Here is a 17,188-nt window from a genome sequence, read left to right on the forward strand (position 1 = left end):
GTAGTGTGAGGTTTGATAATGGACCCAGTGGAATATAGAGCAGTCATCAAGTTCCTTGACTTGAAAGGCTGCACACCAAAGGAGATGTTCGACGAGATGAAAGGGGTTTATGGTGATGATTCCCCAGCATATGATGTAGGGTGTGGTTGGACTTCGGTGCAAACAGCTCCAATTCCAGGGCAACTCCACTCTGCTATTGATGAACACACCACCCAGCAAGTGGAGGTCATCATTTTGGAAAATCACCGCATAACCATTTGCCACCTGTCAAGATTAGTGTGAGGTCCATGGAAAAAAATCATCCAATACCATCTTCAAATAAATAAGGTATCTGCTTGCTGAGTTACCCTGGCTGCTCACACCTTTCCAGAAGCAGGAGTGAGTCGAATGCTCTCAGGCTTCCATGGAAACCAGGGGAACCTTTTCAACAGACTGATCACACAGGATGAAAGCTGGGTCCATTAATATGATCCGGAGACAAAAGTCCAGTCGATGCAATGGAAGCATCATGACTCACCGCCTCCAAAGAAGGTGTGTGCCCAGCTCTCGGCAGGCAAGGTCATGCTTACAGTATTTTGGGACCAGCATGGAGTAGCAGTGCACACATACTTTTATTCATACTAAATTCTTCATTTTTTTATCCAGTCCCTGACCTTTGGTCTTTGGTTTATAGTTTTTATTCAATATACAAAACAAATAATCAGCAAATGGGACTCAGTAAGATTTAACCACTGTGTTTCTTTTATTCAAATATGGCATAAATTGTAAGATACATACCAATTTGTGTCACCAACAGAAAAAAAGCTTTATACACACACACACATATAAACATACACACATATATATAAACATGCAGAGAGGTTTAAAAGGGGGAAAGTGTGCCTTAGAAATAAAGGACTAATGTAATTTTAAAGCAATCGGGATATTGAAAAGAGCAGTATGTCATACATGCAGGACTTGTACATGGTAAAACAAGCATGTGACAATTACTATCTACCCATCCATACAGTATTATTGAGACTGAATGGTTCTACTTGAGAACAAAACAAACCGTAATTCCCAGTGGCCATTTAGGATGGATGATCATGATGGCCAGCATCATCAGGAGATATAATTTCTATCAGAGCAAGTAATAATGCAAATGGTAAGGGATGAATGAGGAATGCAATCTGAGGCCCTGTGCAAAGACAACACATTATTTTACTACTACTTATTTTCATTCCTAAAGAGAAATGTGTATAGGCTATCCTTTCTCGGACACTACATGAACTTGAATTGAAAGGGTATGTTTCTGCTTAGCATTTTTGTAAGCCAATAGGTTGCACAGGCTCAGTAAAAGTGCAAGGTAAGCAAAGTGTGATCAGTGAATGCTTAAGACATATTTAGATGCTTCAGGGTGTGTGGCCTCATCAGGAGACTTGGAGATAGCCAATAGACAATATCTTACAAATGACCAGGAGCCTCTGGTGGCGCAGTGGGTTAAACTCTTGTGCCAGCAAGACTGAAGACCGGCAGGAGAGCGTGGATGAGCTCCCTCTGTCAGCTCCAGCTTTCCATGTGGGGACATGAGGGAAGCCTCCCACAAGGATGGTAAAACATCAAAACATCCAGGCATCCCCTGGGCAATGTCCTTGCAGATGTCCAATTTTCTCACACCAGAAGCGACTTGTGGTTTCTCAAGTTGCTCCTGACACACACAGACACAAAAAACCCAAATGACAATGGAATGTTTGTACACATGCCAACTATATAACCCATTGTAACTTAAGATTTGGAGCACCTGAGACTGAAAGAGTTACCCCACTTGGGGAAGCCCAGCCAAATAAATCTGCTTTTTTCTACTCCAGAAGACTGTGTTATCCTTTAATCACTCTAACCATTACATTTCTTTGGGGGCTCATCCAGAATCGAGTAGTCCAGGATCAAGTGGCTCAAGGATTACACAGAGCCTGTGCAACTTACTGGTTTACTGAAAAGCTAGGCAGAAACGTACCCTTTCACTCCCCCCATGGAGGCCCTGACCTTCAGAGGAAGGAAAGCCACATCACCCTTTATTTATTGCAGATTTGCTAACAAAGCTTTCTTTTCTTGTTCCTGGAAAATGAGCTGTGTAATACAATTCTTAAACAAGTACAAAAGTATAGGCACGCAACAGATGAAGAGAACCAAAATCAGCCCTAGAAAGCAAAACATGATAAACAAACCTTTAACCCAATGGATGGCAGGTAGCCAGCTAGTAAGCCAGTAAAAGAAAATCAACCCCTGCAGTGTTGTGTTGTTGTATCATTTATTGTAACTTTGCCAATTCATCTTCAGTGGTTTTGTTCAAATCATGGAAGCTCACCACACATTGTATCCTGATCATTTTATAGAACCCTCTCTGGGCTGCCAATAGATAATCTAGGGCCAGGCGATTTTGCATAACCATTTGACTCAAATCTCCTATCTCTGCCTGCATGGCCCAAATGACCTTTCCCGTAGCACTGATAGTCTTTTCTAGGAGACAGGTGGGCCCTATGATGCTTTTACAGTTGTCTTGGGCTATGATCCCCGGGTTTTCCCTAGGGTGAGAACTTCCATGATCAGGCCCCCTCCTTCTCTGTAAAGTTCTGTTTCAGACAATTGTGAATGTAATATTACCTTCTTTGAACATTCTGGACCAAGGGTATCTGTTGATAGCAGTCGGGCAGATCGTCGTTTGCAGATGGGAGTGTAGGCTTCTTGCACGGGCATACTAAGGTACCCAAGTCCTACACATTGGTAACCTCCTGGATGGTAGTTAGCTGCCATAGGTTGGGGTCTCTAGCCTGTCACCCACTACAAATGCTTCATTCCATTAGGCTGGCATAATTAGGGTGGAACATAGGATAGTTTGGATATAATTGTGCCATATCCGTTTTGTTTAGGAGGATAGGGAAAACATAGAATGAATTATAACTACCATGTCACTAAAAATAATCAGTACATGCAGTATAGCTTTTCAAATGGGAGAAAAAAACCTTTGTTTCTTCAGACGATGCTTCCATTTTGCATTCCAGTTCCCAGAGGAATGACACCAGACTATCTAGTGCCTTTGAAAACATATTAGGAGCTCCTGTCACAGCTGCCTGCAGTCTCCCTAATATCATTTCAGGACCTGAAATGAGGGCAGGCATGAAGGACAAATCTGCCATCTTTTCAGGATGATAAAAGCTATAGTGAGCATTGTCCCAGACTGATAGGTTAAATATCACATACCCTCTAATGTTTTGCAGATTAAACATAGTGCATCTACACTGTAGAATGAATGCAGTTTGGTACTACTTGAACTGCCATGGCTGAAAACTATGGGATACTGGGAGATGCAGTTTGAGAAGGAACTAGCACTCTTTGGCAGGGAAGGCTAAAAACCTTGTAAAATGAAACCTCCAATACTTGCAAAGCAAGTTTTAGATAAATGCTAAACAAATATGACACATGACATTTATGCATTTAAGAAGCAGATAGAAAAATAATAAGACAGGTTCAACAAATGAAAAATGCAAGGTACTGGAATCAAAAAGCTCAGCATAGTTGTTAGATGTGACTATAAGATATAAGTTAATTTATCAGATAACCTCATTAATTGCAGTATTAAAGTTCCTTTATACAGTGTCTTAGTGTCCAATCCCTTGGAAGTGATTGATATGTTTGTAACAGGTGAGATATAGATTCAGGTTGAATATACCTTATTCAAAATGCTGAGATAAATATTTTGGATTCCTCCCCCCCCCCCCCCCCCCCCCCCAGATTCTGGACTATTGGTTGCAGGATATATGTACCATAATAAAATAGATTGGAGATGGTGCCGATGTCTAAACATGCATATAAGATAAACATCTTATACACATAGCCTGAAGAAAAAATTATACAATATTTTAATAATTTTGTGCTTGAAACAAAGTTTGCAACCAAAAGAAAGCAAATATGTAACTATCACAGAGACCCAAACAGACAATTTTGAATTATTTTGGATAATAGTATGCTCAACCTATATATCGATTTGGAAAACCAAATTTTAGAAGGCCAGAAATGTGACTGAAAATAGGCTATAAAGTGCAAATAAGGTTAGAGAGTAAGGCTGCATATACCTGTATGCACTACAATACAACCCTATACATGTTTTGCTCAGAACCAAGCCCCACTGAGGAAAGACTGGAAAAAGTTACTTTTCTGAACTGCAATTTGCTCAACCTGATTGTGGAAGTTGCAGCCCAAAAGATTTTTTTTCCAAGCTTGGAAAAAAATGGGACTTTCCAAGATAAATGTGTACAGCCTTAGTCATCCAGATATGATGAATTCACTTGCCTTCTTACTTAGTTAGAAGATTGAGCACATAAAGAACCACATACAAGGGCATCAAAGCTTCAGGTTCTCCTGTTCCAGAAAGATGAGCTTCAGTTTTCTGAATGGTCACTCCACTCATTTCAATCATTGCTCCCGTTATAATAATCTCATCTTTAGGTAACAGCTGGGCATCTGCAGTAAATTTCAGTTCGTCGTTGCTTAGAATATTGCCTAAAATGATCTTGACCTTTGGAAATATAAAAGAAACAAAATCAAAGCACATAAGTCAAAGTATTCATTGTAAAAAAAACCAAAAAACAAAAACAACCCACCATTGTTATTCTCTGGAAAAACTATGGCGTATTGCCATGTATCACAATCTGATTATAGAACTATTTGCTATAGTTAGCTCTGCCAGTGCCAAGATCTTATTCATGCTGAGAAGCTATCAATTAGGGGTGTGGAATTTGTGTAAATCCTGTGCCATTTTCGATATCCTGATTTCAGTGACCCTGGCCTCTGTTCCATTTTTTGGGAACTTCCTGAATTCGGGAGGGCAAAATGCCATTTTTTGATCTGGCAGCCAAAAAAATCCAATTTTCGCAGTGGGAAGATGCGGGGGGAACTTCTTTTCCATCATTTTTAGGGCTATCGGGATAAAAATGGCCACACACACGGGCGGGGGGGGGGGGGGGGGCTCAGGCTTCTTGTGTTAGAGAAGGAGTGCACACACAAAGTCAGTAGAAAAACATGAGAGAGAATCGAAGGATCTGGGGTTGTTTCCCCTAATATTCTTTGACTTAACCTGGTTTAAGGCATCAGAGTTAAGGAATCACTATTTCTTGGGTACTTTCCTCCAATATCCTTTAACTAGACCTGAGTGAGAAATTAAATTCTCCCTGTGGGGACTCAAGGGAGTCAGCTAGTCCCTCCTTTTAGTAAACAACTCCAATATTTAAACAAACACTCCCAAATGCAAACCTACCCTCTTTTCCCTAGTGAAATAGTAAAAAAAGGAAGGAATGAAAAATATTGAACTAAGAAAATAAATGAAATTGCCAAAGAAAAAGATTGGAATTGAGTCTAAAAGCAAGCAAAGCGGTCCTAAGAGCAGCAAAGGCACTGGGATAGAATCTGAAGCAACATCTCACCACGCTAAAACAGTGGATGTGGCTCTTAAGGAGACATGCCGCATTATCACGGGGTGTCTGTGCCCTACACCACTGGAGAAATTACACTGTTTAGCCGGTATTGCACCACCTGACATCCACCGGGAAGTAGCAGCCAATAGGGTAAGGACCAAGGCAGTGACATCTCTAGCTCATCCCCTGTTTGGGTATCAGCCAGCACGTCAAAGACTTAAATCAAAAAATAGTTTTCTAAGATCTACAGAGACACTCGCTGGAACACCCCAGCAAGCGAGAATCCAAAAGTGGTAGGCTCAAACCCAGAACCTCAATCAATGGCTGATACCAAATGAGAGACTCCCCCCTGGGCACACAGAAAACTGAGCAACTTGGAAGGCGCTGAACAGACTGCGCTCTGGCACCACGAGATGCAGAGCCAACCTTCAGAAATGGGGCTACAAAGTGGAATCCACGACATGCAAGTGTGGAGAAGAGCAAACAACAGACCACCTTCTGCAATGCAACCTGAGCCATGCTACATGCACAATGCAGGACCTTCTTGCGGCAACACCAGAGGCACTCCAAGTGGCCAGATACTGGTCAAAGGACATTTAATCAACTACCAAGCTTGCAAACTTCGTGTGTTGTCTGTCTGTCTGTTTGTTTGGTTTGTTAAAAATGTAATACAACTGTCTGGTTGCTCCTGTCACGATAAATAAAAAAAATGTGAATGGCTTTCTTCTTCTGATTGGCAGCAGGGTTCACAGCCTCACAGGGACACCTGTTGTGACATGTGGCTGCCTCTCAGTGCTCCACATGTAGAAACAGGAAGCAGCCATTTTCAGCAGCTGCATGATCTATTGTGGCTGGGGGGGGGGGGGCAGTGGTGCCCGTGCCAGCTGAATGAGCCGAAACAGCTGGAGACCATTTTGAAAAACAGATCTATGCACAGCCATACTAGCAACCATATGATATTTTACAAAGGCACAGGTATATGGTACTTCTTTATTACAGTCATAGATCATGGCACATATATATACAGAAGACTCATATGATCTGATGCCCTTTCGCACCACACAGATATAGAACCATAATTCCACTTTAATCGGCATGGCTGCATCATGAACATATCTGGCGAAATATATGGGGAATGTTTTGATCAGAGTCCTCACTTACCAGTTCCAGCTGCCCGGACACAATCTTTTTCCCTACAGATTCTTCCAAGAGCATCAATTGTTCTTCTTGCAGTTCTGAGAAAGAGAGCAAAACAATCAATGCAAGGGAAGCATACCATACTAGCGCAGAATGACTGAAGCAGGAAGCTGGCAAGATTATTCTTATTAGCAATAAGAGAAGAAAGAGCCATAGTTTTCTCTGGCATGCTGGGACATGCAAACAAAGAGAAGGCGTTATCCAGTGTTTCACTGAGTTGTTGATCTCTTGAAGTAGTAACTGGGAGAGATTGGGCAAATCTGTGAGAAACTCTAGGAAAATGTGACTTGGGTTACTTACATGCCTTATCATTAAACATATCTAGATTCCCTTCAATAGTACAGTGGTATATCACCCCTAAGAAACTTGGCCTTATGTACAAAAATGTGGGGGGGGGGGGGAACTGCTGGAAATGTCACGACCATGATGGGAGTTTTTTTCGCATGTGGTAGTCTTGTAGAGGGGCCCAAAAATACTGGGAAATTATACATGAAGAATCTCAAAAATACTTAGAATGACATTTCCAAGAAAACCAGAATATTACTTACTAGGCCTCACATACTCAGAGCTAATCTTGGACCAAAATAAGGAGCTTTTATTTACTTATATGTTTTAGGGCAGCGAGAATTCCTATGCGAAACTTGGGAAAATGGATAAGATAGCAGATATAACATATCCCTATATAATATATCACCAAATATCACACCGGTAGACACCACTATAAAGGAATGTATGTGATATCACACCACTGTACACCAGTAAGAAAGAAAATATCACAACCAGTGACGCGAGGCTTGAAGCTTATTGATAATATGTCTGGGTAGGATGGTTCTTTCCCTCAATGTTTCACTTTTTCCCCTGTGCCTCCAATTTCGTAGCGAGATGTAGATAGATATGTGTAATGGTAGAATTAACACTGCTTGTCTTTTAGTCTTCTTTTGGTATAAAGTTGCCACCAACCCAAGTTGCCTTAGGATTTTTAAAATGAGTTTTTGAGGTAAACTTTTCCCACTTCTACCAACACTGTTCTTCCCCTAGCTCCCAGAATGACTATTTGGATAAGAGACCTTTCTGTAGAATCAGGCTGCTAAAGATGCTTGGAAATATCACAAAGGATTAATGATAGATTGAGGAACGATTTTTTTGAAAGTTAAATAGAAAAAGATTTATTCATAAAAACAGACAACTAACTACTTCTGAGAGGCACAAAATGCTTCACTTGTTGCAAAAGGACTACAACTTGATGGTTGCTAGAATAAGTTTCTTTGCTTAGTTACATACAGAGCTAATCAAACAGATCTAGCTGCTAGTAACAAAAATCCCCCACTCTACTTCAGAGAAATAGTAATGAGTTTCTGACTAACCTATCCCAGGTAGTCCCTGAGTTATCAGAGAACTCTTCCCAGAGTTCTTCCTGCTAACTAATTCAGCTTAGAGAGCTAATCTCTTGTGCTGTCTCCCTCAAGAAATCAGGTTGCTGTCTGACCTTTCTCCTGTCAGTTAATCAGCCCCTGTCTGACACAGACAGTCTCTCCCTGAAAACCCAGTTTCAAAAACACTTCTTCACCTACCAGCTCCCAGTTCTCAACTCACACAGAAGCTGAAATCTTTTCCCTCCTAAGACTTGACTCCTCCATCTGCTCAAGCCAATCCCAGGAGTCCTCAAACTCCTCCCATCTTCTAGCTATTCTCACTCAAAATGGCTGCTTCCCTGGCATACACTCTCAAAATGGAGGATTGCCACCCTATTATCCAGCCTTCCTTTCCGGCCTACTAGGTGAGATTCACTACACCAGACATTGATAATTGGATAAGTAAATTAAGAGAAAACAGAGATATGGACAAATTAACTTTAAAAAAAAAAAAGAATAATTCGGGAAGTTTAATAAAAAGGACGGACTGGAATCCCTTTGAGGAATATGAAAGGGGGGAAAAAAACAAAAAGACAGTACCTAACTATGGGATTTTATTTTTCTTTATATATGAATTTATAGAGTAAGGAAAACATAATGGCAGAGCCCCAGAATGGAAGTAAATGGAACTCTTTTTTTTTCTTTTGCCCTTTTTATGTTGTCTCTATCTTTCCTCCTTTCCTACTTTTAATTTAATGTTCCCCCACTTTTTATATAAAAACAATAAAATGTTTCCTTTGTGGACAATAAAAATCTATTTTAAAAAAAGAGTAGTGGAAAATTTCAAGCAATTTGAGATTTGAAATCCAGCACTTATCTGCAAGATCAACACCTGTACAACTGAATGAGAGGGGCTCATGGGCTGAAAGGTCCTTTACTGAAATACATTCAAATGGTCACTGTATTTTGGAAGTTGTGATCCTTACCATCTAAGGCTTCTAGAAAATAGACAACTGCCTTTGCAAGTTCAGGGATGATGACTCCATTGCGATCTTGTAAATTCTCCACCAGATCTTGCAATTCTGGGTCGTCAGCCTTCAGCTTGCATTGGCCAGGGGCTTCAAGCGCCTCCTCCAGCTAATAATATAAAGAAAAAGAAGATGTTAATGCCTACCAGTTACATGGGCTAAATGCAGCGATTTAGTGACACACAAATGAAAGCAAGCGTTGCTATGTGATGATATTAGAATGAAGAGCATGGAGGAGTGGGAGTGATACTGAAGATGAATTTGGTTTGGTTCTGTTCTTTAAATCATTCCTTATGCGAGAAGACTGCTGAAATATGAAATAGACAGCCACTAGCTAGTTTTAACTTTCCTGCCACAAAGGTTATAAATCGGATAATTCCAAAACATTCCTGCCAATAAGATTCCCTTGAAGGATGTGTGAAGGGCTTCCTTGGAATACTATTATTCTGTGAAAGAGCAGCAATGGCTTCTGTGGTGCAGAGAAGGGAATCTGCACATATTTCATCCTCCAATGCAAGAACAAGAGTTACAAATGCTTTCTCTTCACTGCTTTTATTCTTTTGCATGGCATGTTTCCAATGGTTTTTAACACTTGCATTTTAATTATTTTTATTATTTATCGTATCAGAAGTGAACCATGGGTACAGTTGTAGTGTATTTTAAAAACACAAAGTTTAAAAACTTGGCATTATATCAGTCGGGACCCTGGGGGGGGGGGTCGCGATGGGGTGTCGGAGGGGTCGCCAAAGATCATCAGGATACACAGTATTTTCTGCTGATCATGGGAGTTCTATGTGGGAAGTCTGGCCCAATTCTATCGTTGGTGGGGTTCAGAATGCTCTCCGATTGTAGGTGAACTATAAATCCCAGAAACTACAATCCCCAAATGTCAAAGTCTATTTCCCCCAAACTCCAACAGTGTTCACATTAGAGCATATTAGGTATTCATGCCAAGTTTAGTTCAGATCTATCATTGTTCGAGTCCACAGTGCTTTCTGTAGATAGGTGAACTACAACTCCCAAACTCAAGGCCAACACTCACCTAACCCTTTCATTATTTTTTGCTGATCATAGGCATTCTGTATGCCAAGTTTGGGTCAATTTCATCTCTGGTGGAGTTCAGAATGCTCTTTGATTGTAGGTGAACTATAAATCCCAGCAATTACAACTCACAAGATCCAGAGAATGAAAATACATCCTGCCTATCAGATATTTACATGACGATTCATAACAGTAGCAAAATTCCAGTTATGAAGTAGCAACGAAAATAATTTTAGGGTTGGGGTCACCACAACATGAGGAACTGTATTAAGGGGTCACGGCGTTAGGAAGGTTGAGAACCACGTCTTAAGAGACCATTGTTCACAGAAAGGTTGAGAACCACTGCATTATATTAAATGCCCTTTGACCAGTAGTTGGCCACTTGGAGTGTCTCTGGTGTTGCTGCAAGAAGGTCCTCCATTGTGCATGTGGTAGGGCTCAGACTGCATTGTAATAAAATTATAATGTTAACTCAGGTTTGGGGGAAAGGCAGCATTTTAAAAAAGACTGTAATAAAAACAGTAGTACTCATTTTTGGACATTTTGCAACTATTCTTCGTATTTGGAGATTTTATATTTTTACCAAAATTACATTCACTGGACTTTGCATGAAGAAAACACCGTTACCTTAATGAAAGACAACTGTGTTGAGCATTTTGTGTTAAAGTACAATGATTTCTAAATGAAATTGTTCAGTTTTAGGCAAAAATGTTTTTTGGGGGAGTGGGGAGAGGGTTGCAAGTTATTTTTTCCCCTGAAATGCTCATAATTAAGGACAGAGAAGACAACAGGAAGGGAGAGAAATCTACCCCTGGGAAGGGAAATTCACTTTTGGAAGAGTTATCAAGGGGAAAAGGTGTCTCCACTGAAGCTTTATTGCCAATCCTTGTTTCCACAACAAGCCACATTTTTCAAAATCCAATAATCACTGGGACAGAAACTAAAGTGAAATCTTCTGAATAGGAGCAGAGACAGCAAAACAAATTCCACAGGAGTCTGAACCCTTCCCTGTTTTGTCCAAAGCTTTAAAAGATATACCGTATATATTCAAGTATAAGCTGTCCCGAATATAAGCCGAGGGACCTAATTTTAGCATAAAAAACTGGGAAAACGTATTGACTTGAGTATAAGCCGAGGGTGAGAAATGTAGCTGCTACTGGTAATCGTCAGTAGGTTAAATGTTTTTGAGTATTTACACAAAACTGTAATTTAAGATAAGACTGCCCAACTCTGATTCAACCATTATTCTAACCTCCTTCAATGTAAATGTGCTTACCTATTACCTATAATGTAGAATAAAATAATAAATGTAATAGCATGTAATAAAAATAATAATAGAGTAAATAAAGGAAATTTAATAGCAATAGTAATAATAAAGTAATAAATGTAATAATAACAATAAGAGTAAAATAATAAATGCAATAAATATAATACAGTAAAATAATGTAAATGTAATAATAGAGTAAAATAATAAATGTAATAAAAATAATAATCGAGTAAAATAATGTAAATGTAATAAAAATAATAGAGTAAAATAATAAATGTAATAAAAATAATACTAATAGCAGAGTAAAATAATAAATAACCTTGACTTGAGTACAAGCCGAGGGGATTTTTTTCAGCCTAAAAAGGGGACTGGAAAACTAGGCTTATACTCGAGTATATACAGTATTTTTGGTTGGAACTACATTTTAAAAAATGTACCTGTTTCAACTTACACACAAATTCAAACTTACAGAACCTATCTTGTTCCTAACATGGGGACTGCCTGTACTGAACGGAATACAATAGGATGCCCCCATTATAATCTGGGCTGTGTAACAAATAATAATGCTCAAGTTTCATAATGGCAATCGGAGATTAATCTTGAATTTTTCTAATTATGACAATGAGCTGAGAAGACACTAATGGGAGAGATCCACAAAGACAATATGGCAAAGGATATGTGAAGGGAGGGCCAATGTGCTGGAAACAAATGATGAGGAAACACTTGGGCACCACGAGCATATCCTTACCTGGAACACTAGCTTTTGTAGAAGGTCCTTGTTCCTCATTACAGCCACAAAGCCAGATAGAAACAAACCACGCAGATTTGTAGATAAGAATGAGAACGGTGCGCATTCCATTTCAACCTCCATCCACATGTTTTCCTCACTACGTCTAATGCTCACTGTAGACACAGATAAAGAGAATTGAGAGCTCAGAATCAGATGCTATGAAACCATTTCAGGAAAATGTACCCCAGAGCAAAGTATTTGATATTACTGGTATTACTTAATGTCATTGAAAATATTGTATTCATGTCACCTTGCAAACCCAGCATAAAATGTTATCTTATTTGACAATAGTAGCAAGAATTGTGTTTGCGAGAAGTTGGAGAGAAAAAGAAATACCTTCAATCCATCAATGGCTTGTGAAAATTCTAGATATTATGGATAAACTAACACAACTGATAACAAGACATGAGGGGAAAGTGAACAGTAAAATTAAGGATTGGCAATCTTTTAAAGACTACTAGCTGTACCCGCCACGCGTTGCTGTGGCCAACCTTCTCTTTCTCTCCTTCTTTCCCTCCCTCCTTCCTTCCTTCACTCCCTCCTTCCTTCCTTCCTTCCTTCCTTCCTTCCTTTCTTCCTTCTCTTCTTCCTTCTCTATCTCTTTCCTTACTTCCCCCTTTTTCTTTCTCTTCTGCTGTCTCTCTTTTCTTCCTTCTCTCTTTCCTTCTTTCCTTTCCTCCCTCTTTCTCTACATCTTCCCCCTTCCTTTGCTCCCTCTTTCCTTCCTTCTTTCCTTTTTTTCTTTCCTTCTCTCCTTCCTTCCTTCTCTAACTTTCCTTCCCCCTTTTTCTTTCCCTCCCTCTTTCTCTCCTTTCTGTCTTCTCTACCTCTTTCCTTCCTTCCTTGTCTCTTTGCTTCCAGGCTTCCTTCTCCCTTTCCTTCTTTCTTTCCGTCCCTCCCTTTCTTTTTTTTTCCTTTTCTCCCCTTCCCTCCCTCTTTCTTCCCTTTTTTCTGTATTGTCATTTAGCTTTTCATCATTTTGGGGGCTTTTAAAGTCCCTTCTGCTGTGTTTTTCAGTGTTTTTATGAGTGAAGGACATACATTGGGTTTTTAGGTGTGTTGTGTCCAAATTTGGTGTCAATCCCCCCCAGTGGTTTTTGAGTTCTGTTGATCCCACAAACGATTATTTATATAGATGATCCAGGAAAATAAAAGCTTAAGAATTTAAGACAATCCAACCAGGAAAAAAGATTATCCCAAAAAGGTTAGAAGAAAGGAGAAGCAATGTATGAAGAGAAGAAAGAACTGAAATGGAAAAACATAACTACCATGAAGGAGATCAGAAGTCAACAAACTTTACCCCTTTACTTCCCATTCTTTCCTTACACAGCCCTACCTCCCCCACTCTTGCACCTTTATTTTCCCCATTAATGTCTTTATTTTTAGTTAAATATTTAAAATAGTTTAATTAAAATTATTGAAAAAATGTTCTCAGCACAGAGCACAAGCACAAAGAGGTGTCTCACTAGAAAATTACATTCCAGATCTTTTAAAATAGGACAGAGTTTTGAAATCCATAACCTCTTCGGGAGTAAAGGTGTGACTAATTTATTGTATTGAGATAAATTAATATTTGATTTAGAAGACTTTTAAGATAGGGCATCTTCAGAGACTACTGCGCCCAAAGATACCTCCTTCGCTATCCTGTGTCTAACTGACATCATTCCCCTTGACAGACATGGACAAGTCCACTCCTATGGCAGCAATCTGCCATGCTGGTGACACAAATTCCTAATGAATTCATTTTGAAACACATGGGTGCTTCAAAATGTTTTAAATCACATGCCCTGTCTCTTCTTGGCATATGGCTATCAATACAAAGATTTGATGCCATTTGCTAGGGATATTAAATTAGAAGCTTGCCATAGATGCAGGCAAAACGTCAGGAGAGAATGCCTCTAGAACATGGCCATATAGCCCGAAAAAACCTACAACAACCCTGTGATTCTGGCCATGAAAGCCTTCAACAATACAATGACAATATTGATGAAAGGTATCCCAAGTCATCATGTTAGAAGATAATTCACAGAAGTAATAGAAATATGTATGCCTTTACTTTCCCCTGAGGGTTTTTAAAAATCCCACACTACAGAAATATGTATTATTTCAGAATCCCCATATTTATTGAAATATTATTGCATTGTGTCAATATGTTCAATTACAAGGCAGACAACGGACTCTGTTAACAACGGACTCTGATTCACTTCAGAGCTTGCATTAAACTCCAAATTCTGAAACATGAACTCTACTTACATGTGCTAATTTCTTCCTCTGGCATTGAAATTACTATAGAAAAAACAAGCATAATAAGAAAAACAGAATCAGACATATAATTCATATAATCGGAATTAAAACAGAATGTGAATAGATCCTACTGAATTTTAGTGGAGCCCAAAGACCACCTAGTGCAGCTATGTTTTTAGTTGTGTACTTTTGGAGTACAAAAAAAATGTCCAAAGCACAGACCCCCCTACTTTGTTTTAAAAACTATCCCATCTTCATCTTAAATGGCTATGGAGGCTGTACTATACTATTTATTTATTTTATTTACAGTATTTATATTCTGCCCTTCTCACCCCACAGGGGACTCAGGGCGGATTACAATGTATACATACTTGGAAAACATTCAATGCCATAGACTCACAACACATATAGACAGACAGTCAGAGGCTATTTAACATTCCAACTTCTGGCCACCAGAGGAGCTGTCGCTTCACCGTCCATCTGCGACACTGATGAAGTACTTTCCGCATTCCCCGCATGCTTTTGCTGGAGATTCTTTATGGCTTCGTAAATTTTGTTTAATTAGCCTCCCCACACATAGGTGGTACCTACATTTCCTACTTATAGAATCATAGAATCAAAGAGTTGGAAGAGACCTCATGGGCCATCCAGTCCAACCCCCTGCCAAGAAGCAGAAATATTGCATTCAAATCACCCCTGACAGATGGCCATCCAGCCTCTGTTTAAAAATTTACTTGACAGATGCAACTGTCTTTCGGGTTGCAAAGGTCGATGACAAGCTACACAATTGGCCGGAAGCTTACTCCGACCCTGGATGGCTTCGAATTCATGTAGTAATCTTTAATGCAGCTGACACCCAGCCAGCTGCGCCACAGTCCCGGTGCAACATCTACAACATCTAAGCTTTATTTCCTTCCCCAGCAAATAGCTTTCCTCTCCCCAAGAAATGGGGAGAGAGAAAGAACATTTGTCTGCCTCCCACGAGGCAAGGGAGGGGCCTAGAGGGAACCCTCCAGAAGGTTGGGGGCGTGGCCTGCATGCAGGCTGAACCCAGTCGGGCGCATTCAGCGCCTGGAAGCCGGCAGGAGAGGACGTGCGGCGACTCCGGGGGACGAAGAAGAAAGAAGAGGAGGATCGGAGAGAAGAGGAAGAGACTGAAGAGAGTTGAGAGCGGAGAAGACTGAAGAGGAAGACGAGGACTTTAGGGTGTCAGGAAGAATACAGCACCCTCAGGTCGGTTGCGGGGCCCCTGGGGTGGGTACTTCGCCACCCCTTCCCCCTCCCCCATCCAAGCGGGCCCATTCAGACTGCGTTGGGGATGCGGGCGGTGGTCGCGCTTTTCCCCCATTACCTCGGTTTTGCCGGCGGGCGCGTTGGCGTGGTTCCCTGGGTGCTCGTGTTAGTGGGTGTTGCTTTGGGGGGTGCGTTCGTCCATCCGCCCCCCCCCCCCCACCTCCACCTTTACGTTTGTGGCTTGGTTTCCACTGTTGAGAGTTAGGCCATCGGGCCTCGTGATTGGGCGGGTGGCGATGCGGGAGGGGGATGCGCGGTTTGGCGCGCCCGTGCTACCTTCCCTTCTCGCGCCACCCTGGCATGCTCGGGGGTCGGTCGTTCGGGCCTGGAAGGCCCCTGGCTGCGGGCGGCGGTTGTCCGGTTTGGGCGCCTAGGCGGAGCCGGTGCTCGGGCCTGCCATGGAGCTGGCGGCCTGTTTGGCGGGCGGCGGTTTTTCAGCGTTGGTGCCCCAGTGTTGGTCGGCGCACGGGCCTGCCGCATGCGGGCGGCCTGTTTGGGACCACGCCCTGCTAGAGTGGTGATTGGGTTATCAAGGGAGGCCGGGCCTCGTTTGGCGGGCTGGCAGCTGTGGCTGCAAGGCTCGAGTGGCCGCCATCTTGAACTGGCGTGGCGGCCGCCATTTTAAACAGACCCGAGCATGGCCGCCATCTTGAACGAGTGTGGCGGCCGCCAGTTAGGACATTTTAAAGCTATTAATAATGATAGTTATGGGCGTTATGGTTTAGCCACGATGCTGGAGGAACGCCGGGTCGCACCCCCTGCATACCTCAATACCAGCCTCACGATTCAAACGCGAAGAGACCGTCAGGCCTTAAAAAAAAAAAAAAAAAAAAAACAAAAAAAAACATGGGGTCAGTTATGCTGGGGGTGAGCTTCGGCTGTTAGCTCCACCTTTTTTCAACTTTACAGTAAAATAAATAATAATAATAATAATAATAAATAAAACAAAACAGACCAAGGCGGCCCCAGCCATAAAAGGGGCTATATACAGATATGGTCAGCTCCTGCTGTGAGCGTCAGCTTATTTCATTTTACAGTGTGTAGGTCCAAAACATAACGGACCAGGTTGCCAGGCTCTGTGTGCGGGTCACTGCTGCAGGTGATTTCGCAATATTAGCTCCAATAGGTTTTGCTATGGTTGGCACACATATGTATATATACGGAGTACATATTGATAAATATATATATATAAATTAAAAAAAAAAAAAAAGAGAGAGAGAGAGAGAGGATATATATATATATATATATAGTTGTTGCTTAAGATCTATAAGCCCCTGTCCTAGGTTGGCCTGGTTTAGGGGGAGAGAGCTCCGGCTGTTGGCTCCATGTTTATTCAGCTTGGGGGGCCATTAAAGCTAAATGTGATGTGACAAATAGGCATATATTGGAGGTGACGCTTATTAGGGCGCGACATGAGCTCTGGAGGTCAGTGTTAATTTGATTTTACCTCACAGCATATGCTAAATGCAAATGTGAATAGATCAATAGGCCCTAGTCTGTTTGGGTCTTGCTTATAGGCTGTCACCTGA

The 17,188-nt window shown here is 41.2% G+C and overlaps 1 protein-coding gene across 1 annotated transcript in view; it reads right to left on the reverse strand.

Moving 5' to 3' along the window:
- Window positions 1–3,763: 3,763 nt before the first annotated feature.
- Window positions 3,764–17,188, reverse strand: part of LOC132778270 (gasdermin-A3) — a 32,173-nt gene continuing 18,748 nt past the window's right edge. Inside the window, exons 8-12 of the mRNA XM_060781056.2 lie at window positions 14,376–14,408; window positions 12,081–12,235; window positions 8,983–9,133; window positions 6,609–6,682; window positions 3,764–4,552 (exon numbers count right to left, since the gene is read on the reverse strand). Coding sequence (XP_060637039.2) covers window positions 4,331–4,552; window positions 6,609–6,682; window positions 8,983–9,133; window positions 12,081–12,235; window positions 14,376–14,408 — 635 coding nt within the window. The 3' untranslated portion in view covers window positions 3,764–4,330. The remainder of the gene's footprint in view (window positions 4,553–6,608; window positions 6,683–8,982; window positions 9,134–12,080; window positions 12,236–14,375; window positions 14,409–17,188) is intronic.

The sequence above is a fragment of the Anolis sagrei genome, chromosome 6, assembly GCF_037176765.1.
Source record: "Anolis sagrei isolate rAnoSag1 chromosome 6, rAnoSag1.mat, whole genome shotgun sequence".
Lineage (NCBI taxonomy): Eukaryota > Metazoa > Chordata > Lepidosauria > Squamata > Dactyloidae > Anolis > Anolis sagrei.